The sequence below is a fragment of the Aulonocara sp. 'chitande type north' Nkhata Bay genome, linkage group LG7, assembly GCF_057382095.1.
Source record: "Aulonocara sp. 'chitande type north' Nkhata Bay isolate Kocher_YH1m ecotype deep benthic linkage group LG7, A_spYH_male_GT1.1, whole genome shotgun sequence".
Lineage (NCBI taxonomy): Eukaryota > Metazoa > Chordata > Actinopteri > Cichliformes > Cichlidae > Aulonocara > Aulonocara sp. 'chitande type north' Nkhata Bay.
The window spans coordinates 6,017,038-6,029,040 of NC_141350.1; the positions used below are offsets into that span (position 1 = coordinate 6,017,038).

The following is a 12,003-nucleotide window of genomic DNA, read 5'->3' on the forward strand; positions in this document are numbered from 1 at the left end:
GTTCTTGTCAGAAAATAACCCTGGCAGACGTCTAAGCAGAGCATCTCCGTCTCTACTCAGACTTCTGTGGGTGGAAATCTGTGCTTGGTTGCGGTGTACGGATGATAGAATATCTTTTCTTTTTTTGAAGAGTTAATATCTGAGCCAAAGCAGTTGGGGGGGGGTGACAGTTTTTTAAAAATAAAAATAAACTTCTCTGCCCTATTGACACCTTCTATTTCTGCTACTACATTTCATTGAAAAGCTTATTTATTTTCAATAAGCAGAATGCTTTTTCTACTGCAGAGCCAATCCACCGCTACTGGAGCCGATTCAATTTCTTCTTAACAGAGGAAAACACTGCAGAATCGTTCAGAAACTGGGAGCATTCATGAGTTACCTTTTTGTAGTGCTTAGTATTGTGCAAATTGGATGGTTTTGTTTGTGTAAACAGATGACTAGTTTTAAAAAATCATTAAAAAACAGGCACGATTCTTACATGGTGGTACAGTTCATACGTACTGTGTGTCATATTGTGGTTTAGCTTTCTGAGTTGTTCTTTTTTAAAAGAATATCATTTTCTAATGTTACACTCTTTATGAACAATTCTCTCGTTGTTCCAGGGCTCACCAATCTCATTGCGAGGGGGAAGATTCTGGTCCTCCTGACTAGGGTACCTCTCCTTTCGATCCAATAGCAAGAAGTAGATCATCTTCTCTTGGTTGTCACTGCAAAAAGGTGGCAGTAAAAAGACTCTTGAAATGTCAGGAAAAGTAAAAATACTTAATTAATTCCTACACAACCATGCGTATAATTAGATACCTAGGGTGTGTAGGGGGAAAAAAAGTACTCATACCATATCAAACTGTAAAATCCCTCACTATGATTAATGTTCTATAATGTTTTGAGATTCTTTGTGAAGCACCAATAAATATCTCTCATCATTAAAACAAAAGTTTAGTTTTACAGATCATTAAGCCGTCGTGTAATAATATGCATGCATTTTTTAAGACGCGGCACATCTCTATATGCAGAGTCGACTGGTAAGTTTATGAAAGTCTCAAAACATTACGAGTTCAACCTTTTCTTTCTCAGTAAATCAGGAAGCCTAATATCTTTAGCCTCTAGGCCAATATTCTCTATGCAAAATTCCCAGGGACTGGCCCTCTATAATAAAGACAGATTGGAAAGCAGTAGGAGGCAAAGAGACAAGGACCTGCAACTTCAGCTAAAATGAAACAGGGGAAGGGAGATAGAGACCACAGATTTTCCTCCAGTCCAGCACTATTACGAGATCCTCCCAGGAGAAAGGAAGAAAATGGAAGGGATGGGTAGAGGGCACAGTGATGGAGTAATGCTTGCTTAGCATTAAAGTGGAGAGGATAGGCAAATGTAAAATAGTGGTAAAGGAGGAAAAGGAAACAAAGAAAAACTGCAACATCTGCACACTGGACACACATTGATAACAAACAACTGTATGAAAGTCAAGGACAGCACACACACACACACACACACACACACACACACACACACACACACACACACACACACACACAGTAGAGAAAAATATTAGAAACTGCAACTGAGACACAAATATTAAAAGCAGAACAACAACAATTTGACCCATGAGCATGTTCACAGTGGAAACCAGGATCAGTTTAAAGGGAATGTATCTGGTGGCAAACGGTGTAAGCGCTGTGTGATAACAATTAAGTGATCTATGGCTTCTGACATCTAAAGCGACAGCCTAGCAGGATTTTACAGGAGCTGGGGAAAACCAAGGCTGAGTGAGCACACAGACACAACACACCTATCCTTTCATTGCAGTGCTCTCTTCTTTTATCAAAACAACCACCAATCCCCATTCTCTTTTTTCTCCTTCGTACTACTGTCTGCTGTACAGCCATTTACTCACTCATCTGAGAGCAGGTCTTTCAGTAATTTGTTTTTGTCTCTGAAGCAGCCCAAAGAGTGCATGCTGTCCAGTACGTCGGGATCGATATCTTCTGCAGAGGGCAGGCTGCGGATGGTCACCTTCCTGGGAACTGGCTGCTCTGGCTCTGGTTCATTTTTGCCTCCTCTGTTAATACAAAGACATTCAAAAAGAAATAAGGACAATATCAGTGGGTTTGGTTGCTACTGCTACTAATTTTCAGTAATTTAATTTGGTTTTTGGTTTTTTCATATAGAAACTTGCATTTGGAACACAATTGTGTAAAATCGTAGATGTACAAACTTTAATATGACCTTTTGTGTCAGTATGACTTTAGTTTATATTAAGAGACTTTTAAAGTCACAGGTTTTCCTCAGGTGTAGGCACTTTTGCATGTTCCAGAGGGTGATTGTGTCAGCAGGATTCAGGCAGATGACTTAGTCATGCTGTTATATTCAGCAACCTGCCTCTTCTACTCTGGCGTGATTTCTAAATGTAGTTTCTTCATTATTATTATTATTAGATTAATTTATGTCACCTTTGTCTGCTGTTTTTTTACATGCACACACACATTTATATTCTTTAGGGCTGAAATAAAACGTTATACTGCACAGTCCATTTTCACAAAGATTTCTATAATATTCTAGATGTTTCTTTCACACACAAATCTACTACTTCTGGAAATGCGCCAATGCTTAGAAGTTATTACAGAGACAGATTTGAACTCACACACTTCCACTTTTTACCTCCCTAAATCTATTATTTTTCCTTCAGTGAACCCAGTGAAGCATAAACCTCACTGGCAGCTATTGAAATGACACAGACCTCCACTTTTCTATATGCTGTGAACTTGTGAACCAGACCTACATTGATTGTTCACCCCACATAACCACCAACACTCCTGTTTCAGTATGTGCATATAAATTCGGGTGGTAAGGGTAATGAAAAAGAAATCTAAATATATAACAGTCCAACTTCAATAAATCAAGTCTTCACGAGGACTTATAATGCCGACCCACGGGTGAAACTGTTACTTAAGTTTTGATTTATATGGAAAGCCGGTGAGGTCATAATTCGCTGCATTCTCCCTGCTATTCAATGTTTTATTATCACCAGCTGGCTGACTCTTCTGGCAAAATAAACAATCCCCTCAAAACAGGTTTATCTGTGCTCAAAAATCAAACATTTCTTTCTTTTTAACATCCCACAGTTAGAAAAAATGAAAGCACCACTAAGCGTACTTTAGACAGACGTCAAAACATGAAAATCCGTGGTCATATCATATGGCTCCAGAAAAAACAAATCATCCACAACTAAGGAACATGGTTTAAATAGTCCATTTACCCTTTTTCCATTTTAACTGCTTATCCAATTTGGGTTCAAAGAGAGTACACCATACTGCATACGGCAAGTACCATGTATGTCATGCAGTCCTCCCCCTCCACCATATCTTGACCTCATCCAGGTTGTCCCGGGCATCTTGTCCAAAATCTCTACCAGCCATTTGCTCACTGTGCACCATCACCCTCGCCAGCATCTTAATGCCTCCTACCTTCATGTGTGATTCTGAGGTTCCTTCTCATTAGCCTCATTTGCCTGTCTGTACCCAGCACACAGGCTCTGACATGACTTTAGATTCCTTCTGAAATGGTACTGTGTATGCTTACTAGGCAGAGTTTGGGGCCGTGGTCAGTGGCGGAAAGGTTGGAATTGTTGATTCTATCAAAGTTGGCATTGTCTCCAATTCTGTTTTTCTGCATTTCAGTGCATTTTTATCAAGGATAATGTCAACAATATGAGCCCCTTTCTGTCAGAACATAAGAAGCACATAAGAGCCATCCTTGGTCTGCATTCAGCCATGAAACCATACATGAGCTACATGCATGATCACTGGCTTTTACATTTTGTCTGTCTTGCCTAATTTTCATTCTTTGAATGCAAGTTGTATTTATTTAGGTGAAAATTGTTTCATTTATTGCTAAAAGAGTGACTGATTCAATAAAGATCTTAAGGACACTAACCATTTGGTTCAGTAAACAGGAATAAGTTCTTTAGAAATTGAAAAAAGTGAAAAATGCTTAATATCAGAGAGAATAAGATGATTTTTAACTTTGCCAGCTTTTCACAGTTTCTACTTCATGGCAATTTTTTATGGCTGTAGTTTGCCGAGGTTGAATTATACTAATGTTTCTGCAACTGTTTATATAAACAATCAGTTTTACAACCTTTCTTATATAGGACTTAACCGTTTTCGTGGGACACTTAGTTTCAGAAAGTTAACTAAACTATCTGTTTGGCCTGGCACTGCGTTCTTCATCATCACAGCTCCAGGCAAGTGTGCTGAAAGATTGTTGGAACAATCACCATCTAAAAATACAGGGTTGATGGCTTTATTCAATTTTGTGTCAAAAGTTTTTCTTTTTGTGATTTTGACATGTTTTTTTATTTTATTTTATTATGTTTTTACATCACAGATGAGTTGCCTGTGGAAAATGACCACATTTGTCAGACAAATGTCACCTCTCATTCATTCATTTATAAGTTCATTCATTCAGCCAGTCACTTGACAAGCCAGCCTGCCGTGCAGAGACAGATAGCATGGCAACTTCCTCACTGACAAAACTCATACTACATTAGTCTTCTTGCCTAGCTCTTGTCTCCTCTTGTTTCTTATATCAGTCTTCCTGTGTTTACATGATCTTTCAGTACAGGACAGAAACCATAACTCAGCCCCTTCCAAGATGCAGACTCTCCTCTGATGATTCATCGTTGGTATTGCATTGCCAAAAGCAATCCTCAAACCTACTGGTAAATGTTTTTAATACTTAACAAAACACTTGTAAATTATTAAAATCTATTATAAGAACACTGTTATGAGAAAAATAAATAAATCTCATGATAATGGAGAGCATATTTGAAGACGTAAACACTTTAAATCGTGGATACAGATAAGTAGGATGCTCAAAGACACCCCCTTAAAAACTGATTTTCTCTTCTATTGAATGGTGTTGTTATTAAGTCAAGACCTACAGGGCTTTATACACCTTCACACATTAAGATCATGGATGACAAGGAGGTTAAGTAAATTCTTCCACTTGATCACTTTTCACTTTAATGAAGTAGTGTAAATTTAAAAACAGTGTAATTTTCAAAAGAGACTGACCGCACACAAAAAAAGTTTGTGGAACTACAGTGAAACAGAGACAGTTGTTTGAATGATGTTTCAGGAAAAGCCAATGTTGTCAAATTATAGCAAATCTACTGATCGATAATGGCCAAACCGGTAACGACTAGGCCCCTTTTTGAATAATGTGCTCTGGATGGAAAGCTATAAGATAGAGACACAACTGGAGCCTTTAGTAGAAGAGCCTCATGCATACTCTATTTGTGTATTCATATCTCTAGCATTTATTAATTTGTTTTCCCAGTTAATAAACTCGTTTATTTACAAGTGTACAATAAATTATCTCAAAATATTTGTTAGCCTAAAAAGGTGGGCACACCCCTTTCGACATGTCAAACGCTGGGTACACTGAGGTTAGCTGGGTTCAGTCTAGTCTTCATCATCTCGGTTCCTGCTGCCCTGCTCTCTGTTCAGCTGACCATATGCCTCACATCCTCTTTCACGCACTACCAATTTACCCCCACAGCCTGGAGTCGTGCCCTGCTTAAATGTACTCTTGTGTACAGAGCTGGAACTCAAAGTCATTTTTCATGTGCCAGCTCCCTTCAGGTTTACAAGCCCTGCAGAATAGCTGAAGGGAGGACAGGAGTGTAAACATAAAGAAAACAAAACAAAACAGAGGACTACTTACATGTACCATGTGTGCTTCTGGATCTGTTCTAACTGGAGAAGTAATGAGAAAAGAAAAAATGAAGATCAGTTCACAAAATGCAATTCACTGGAAAATAGTATCATGTTGTTGACAAGAGAATAAAACGATAAACGAAGGTATAGAAATTGTTGGCACATTACAACGCCAGTAAGTATTGAACTTACGAAGTTTCAAGGAAATAAAACAGAGACAATACAGGCAGGTTAAGGTGTGGAAGTAAATAATGAGACCTTCAAATGTTAAGACTGCCAATGGAAAAAAAACATATTGAGGAAAAGGAGAGAAAGGTTCAGCAAAGGCAAAAAGAGGAAGGTGATACAACTGAGCTAAACACAGAGAATATTATCTCCCTCACACATGCAGCTGACCCTGCCAAGCCCTCTGGTCTGAAGGGAATCTCCTATTCTCATCCTCTTCCCATTTCACTGACTCACACACTCACTTTTTTTAATACTACCCTTGTCATCGCACATCTAGAGTGGCCACTTTGTCACCAACCCTGTCAGCGTAGTCTTTTGTCAAAAAAGGAAAAGCAGAAAGAGAGGAACAGCGGGCAAAATAGCAACAAAGGAAGATGTCTGCTAGAATGAATCCACGGTGTTTCAACTGCCCACAGAAGGAAAGCGGATCAATGTCACTGCTGGGACTTTTTAATTTGCTCAAGCTGTTGTTGTGGAACCACAGGAGATACACACGACAGCTCTAATTATTGTCACTTATTCAGATGCATAGTTCTCGTGTCAGTGTCTCCATCAATGTCTTGATGTTACCACTTCCCTAGAGAATTTACCTCTGTGCTTCAGCACCGATGCATGCCTTCCTGAGATGTTAGTGCAATCACAGAGCCGAGAAGACTGTGGTTACTGACTATAGGTGACTCTACCACAGAGGTCGTGATATTGACAAGGACACCCTGCCAGTCAGATAGAGACTAGTGGGTGACCTACTCTGTCCGACTTTTATTGAAGGCCTGGAGGCAAGAGTCTGGTATCTCACACAGGGTTGAAAGTGATGTGGTTTGAAACGTAGAATCACATCAATCAGTTTCTAAATGTGTCACTACTGATTCCAGCTGCTTTCAGGCAGAAGAGATGCTGTATAATACTGGCTGAGAATGTTCTGTCCACATCGAGGTGTATATTTATCAAGGTGCTGCATATGTGATTCTCAGCTTACTTGTGTTTGTAGGTCTGTAAGCAGAAAGAGAACAGTCACATGGCTGTTCAGTGGAGGAAGGACCACAATCTGTGTTTACAGTAGAGACTTACTCTGTTGTTTCAAGTCATAATATACAGAAACACAAAGTCAGATGTATAAGTATTTGGAAACTGTGTAACTGAAAGATGTGCTTGAAGTTAAAACTTTCAGCTGTGATTCAAGGGATTTAACAAAAGATTTAATCCTTCTAGTTTCACAGGCTCCAAACTAATTGCATAATTTAATGATAAGCAGTCGTGTTATGGCCATGAATCAAAGAATTCCAGCTGAATGTTTTTAGAAACAAAATTACCAAGGTTGTGTCACTGCCTAAATACTTACAGACTTTATTCAATTAAATAGACAGTTAAGAACAGCTTTTACACAATGAACAAACATTGAATTAACCTCCTAAGACCCAAACTCTTTCATGGCATGCATTTTTAATTTCTCTTTGCTATTTGGGGCGACTGGGACCTGATGAATGTAAAAAGAAAGAATTACGTAGAATATATAAAACATATAATATGTACGTCCTGCTCGTACTCGATTGAACCCCATGTGACCGATGGAAATGTTCTAACTATTCATGAGATAGATTCTGCAAGGTGCCCGAAACTTGCATCGGAGATTTTGGTTCATGTTGCTGCACATCCTTGATGTGGGTTTCCTGTTCCACTAAATTCCAAAGTTGATCTCTTGGATTGAGATCTGTAAACTATGGAGGCCATTTGTGTACGGTGAACTCGTTGCCATGTTCAAGTAACCAGTTTGAGATTATTTTAGATGATGATTAGCTCTCTGACGAGGCACATTATCCTGCTGGAGGCAGCCATTGAAAAAAGGGCGCACCGTGGTCATGAAGGGACAGACGTGGTCAACATCAATATTCAGGTAGGCTGCGCCGTTTTAGATATGCTCACTTGGTGCTAAACAGTCCAAAGTGTGCCAACTGCCTGAACTGTTGATACAAAGTAGGGGGTCTATTTATGCTTTCATGTTTTTCATCCAAATATTGCATCAGAAATGGAGACTAATATATTATAAAAATATTCAATTTTCCAATTTTGGTGAGCTAATGCTATTTGTAGCCTTGGTTTCTCTGTTCTTAGCTGACAGGAGCAGTCCCTGGTCTATTCTTCAGCTGCTGTTGCAAATCTGCTCCAAGATCTGACGTGTTGTGGTTTTAACAAGTGGTTATCCCAGCATTTCAACAGTGTGTGAAATCACCTTTCTTCCCATTCTGATGCTTTTTTTTTTTTTACTTTAGCAGGTTGTCTTGACAATTTCTGCTGCCATGTGATTGGCTGAGTAGCTGTTCATATTAAAAAGCAGCTGAACATTAGGCTTAAGAAGAAGAGATGTTCTTTTCCTCCACATGAATGCTAAACCCCATTTTCTTCAGCTTTACTCTTACTGTAGTCATTGCAGTCTTTGTAATTGCTGAGAGAGCAGTAACAGAAGGATCGGTAAGTATTTCAGATTCCGAGATAACCCTTGCCAATTTTGGCAAGTCTTTAAAAGATTACATTGGCCTAAAAACAATTGTCATCATTAAAACAAAGTGTTTCAGTCCACTTCTAGAAAGGTTCTGGTGTCTCTTACAAAAAACAAAACACCTTCTTTATTTCCATCTAGGAACTTTGCTCTTTATTATAGTAATCTAGTCAATTCTCTGTATTACTCAGGTACCATGAGGAGGCAGATCTTTCCACGGTGTCTTTTATAATTTGAATACTGAAGATGAGATGATTGCGCTGAGGTGGTTGGCTTAGTTGCCTCTGGGTCCCTGACTGCACAGACAGGAAATGGAGAGAAAGGCTTTTATTGGCCTAAGCCCCTTAATCCCAGGTACGTGCCCTCCCACTCAAACTCTGAGGAGGCCTTGACTTTGTGTGTTTACTTGTGTGCGTCTGCTTACAAACCTAATTAACAGAAGGTGACAATACACCTACTGAAACACAGCCCGTATTTAGAGTCTGATTGCCCCATTGATTTGATTCAGCAAACATTATTATGGAAATAATCCCACATAAGTGAATGTCATATTCCATTATGATGTCATTTTTGCCCCTCAGTGTACCTGGCTCAGGTCTGACTAGCGGTCACTATAAACTCCACGAATGCTCGATCTAACGAGGATATTTGACATTCCTCGAGGTTACAACACATCCCCTGAGCTCTGTGTGGAGTCCTGATGCAAGAGAGGAGCAGACAGGTAGCATATTCTCTCCCAGCAGCATGGTCTGCATGTAACCCTTTGACTAGGACATTGCTGGAGGCTGGTGGACATATCTAGGGAATCTCAGGGTGACCTGTCCTCATCAGACAGAGGGACCAGAAAAATAAATAATATAGTGTGCATAGTGCATAATAAAAAGGTTTGATCTTTCTGTTTCTTGTTTCAATACAAATGAGCATCCTGCATATGAACATCTCTTTTCATGTCGGTTTCTAAACTTTATTTTTCTGCTGCTACTCCTGCCGCTGTTTTTCACATTCCTGTTACTTTACTCTTACTCATTCTGACACGGTTTGAGATGATTTAATGCATAAAGAAATGGAGCAGCAACATTCGCCAAGGGTGGTGTCATCACCACCCTTGGCGAATGTTGCTGGCAAGTGCATGAAAATAGTTTTGTTTGATGCACTGATTCACAGAGATACCTGGAGAAGCTGTGTGCATACAGTAAAAATGAGGATGTGATTAAATACAGTAACTTGCAGACTGGATGTAGCTTTGTGCACTGTTCTGAATGTGAAATGCAGGATAACAAAGAAGGGCTCCACTGTCTCTCTGGTAAACATGTCCGTTTTTTAGTTCTTTCATTATTTACATTCGTCTATCTCTCTCAACCCGACACTCCGTCCTTTATATCTCTGTTCTTGCTCTCTAATCCGGTTACCTTGCCAAGGTGATCAGTGTGCGGTACACAAGCAACACTCCTCTCCTGAATCCACACAATGTACTTGAACTTACACAGAACTGGGAATGATACAAACACATTTGTATCAAGAAAGAACAACAGCACCAAACTGATACTATATATTTTAGTTTAAGTTAGTTGATCTTACTCTTACTCCACATCTGTCCAAATATTTTCCAGGAATAGTTTCTTGAATTATGTATAAAATTAATTTGTAGTTTCTAAAATGTAATTAGTAAACACTGTTGGTAGTAAATATTAACTACGAAATATTTTTTGCTGATAGACTGTACTGTTTAAGTTCTAGGTACTATACGAATACTGAATTAAACTAGATAAAAGTAGAACCTTCTTCACTCCATTTGTGGGGCAGGTTATTGCACCCATCTTGGAGAACTTTCAAAAGCTGTTCAGTGGAAATATGCTGTCTCATTTGCATCCGTCTTTTAATGTAGTCCTAGGCAGACTCGGTGATGTTGACATGATAATAGGACATTATGTTGATGCTGAGGACTCTGCAAAGCCATGTTATCTGTTGCAGAAGTTCCTCTTCTTATTGAAGATTGCTCTTTATGATTCTGTCTGTATGTCTGGGCTTGCTGCAATGCTAACAATCTTAACTTCTAAAATGCCCCTAAAACCTCTGCACCATATTAGATTTCATGTCCCTTTTATTCCCTATGCATAAAGAGGTAAGGTTGCAAAGTGTACTGAGTACTTTTATGTGCATAAAAGATATGCACAAATACACACAATTCTGAGTTAACACCGAGTCTCTTTACTGAACTGACCGTTAATCTTTTGGAGGCATCCACTTCAATCATGCCACGGAGAAGGTTCTGACAATCTGGAGGGATGAAGTGTGGCATGTGAAACACACCCAGCTTCACCTTCTCCAAAAGATTCCTTAAGTTGTCATCATCAAACGGTAGGGCGCCCTGAAGAAACATAAAGGCAGAGAAAAGAGAAAAGAAAAGAGACTGAAATGATAGTTGGCAGACGTGACAAGTAGGAGCAGGGAACTAAGTAGAGAAGAAAGAATTTGCGCTTAATACAACAGCAGCATTATGACAGAGAAAATGATTTTAACTGACTGAAGTCACAAAAGAAAAAAAAGATTAATGACTAACAAGACTCGCTAGAAGAAACAAAAACACATTTCGAATCTTAATCCTGCACGACTTAAAAATTCAGCTTGCTTTCGCAACTCATTAAACTCTTCAGTTGGAGCATTTTGCCCTAAACAGCAACGCTAAATAAATAATAAACAGCAGTGAGCTGAAAACAGGGCTTCGCTAATAATTACCCAGATTTCTCATTTACCTCATTCATTTAGAATTCTTTCATAAGAGTCATTTATCAGAGGGTGCTGACACCTCACAGATGTAGCAATTTGATGAATGGCAACCTCAATCACAAGAGAAGATGGAGGGGTGGAGAAAGATGGAAAGGGTGAGGAAAATACAGAAAGAGCTGCTGAGAAATAAAGAGGCAGGAAAAAGGAAGGTAGACTTGTGTAACAGATGATCTGAGTGCAGCCTAACTCCTGTGGAGTATGCGTGTCTCCCACAATCAGACAAATGGTTATCTCGCGGCTAGTCAGCAGGACGAAACTGAAGAGAGACAGCATTTTTCTGCAGTCAAGCAGCAGAGGCGGAAAAAAAACTTTTGTTTGGAGCGAGAAAAGCGTGGTCATGATGGAGATAATGGTAAGCAACATCAGTTTTATGCAACACAACAGTACTAAGTATACTATCCTTAAAACAAGTGCACACACACATAAGACAGACAGAGTGGAGGGAGAGAGCGGCAAAAACAAAGACAAATACACAGGGCCTGTGGCCAAAAGCTGCCCTGTCAGCATTGGTATTTATTTTAGGCTCTTGTCTTTCAGTTTGGCTGTATGAATTATTCATGCAGCTGGAGTGTGTAGGAACTACAGTACAGCTGTTGATGAAACAAAGCTTCGGGGCTGCATGGCTGGGGAACCACAGACATAATGCAGCTAGAGAATAGACCTGATTATGGATACAGCATTGTCTGTGGGTACAGGATAATGAATAAAAAGCTGCTTCTTTTCTCTGATCTTCTGTAGCACAACTATATCAGCTAGAGGGTGTTTCTGCAACAT

General features: G+C 39.4%; 1 protein-coding gene across 5 annotated transcripts in view; it reads right to left on the reverse strand.

The window, feature by feature from the left end:
* Positions 1 to 12,003, reverse strand: part of brsk2a (BR serine/threonine kinase 2a) — a 224,598-nt gene that overhangs the window by 18,214 nt on the left and 194,381 nt on the right. For all 5 annotated transcript variants that reach the window (XM_086298188.1, XM_086298191.1, XM_086298190.1 and 2 more), the window contains 4 exons: positions 10,664 to 10,810; positions 5,728 to 5,759; positions 1,895 to 2,059; positions 610 to 707 (listed from right to left, as the gene is read on the reverse strand). In XM_086298188.1, the coding sequence (XP_086154314.1) occupies positions 610 to 707; positions 1,895 to 2,059; positions 5,728 to 5,759; positions 10,664 to 10,810 (442 nt within the window). The remainder of the gene's footprint in view (positions 1 to 609; positions 708 to 1,894; positions 2,060 to 5,727; positions 5,760 to 10,663; positions 10,811 to 12,003) is intronic.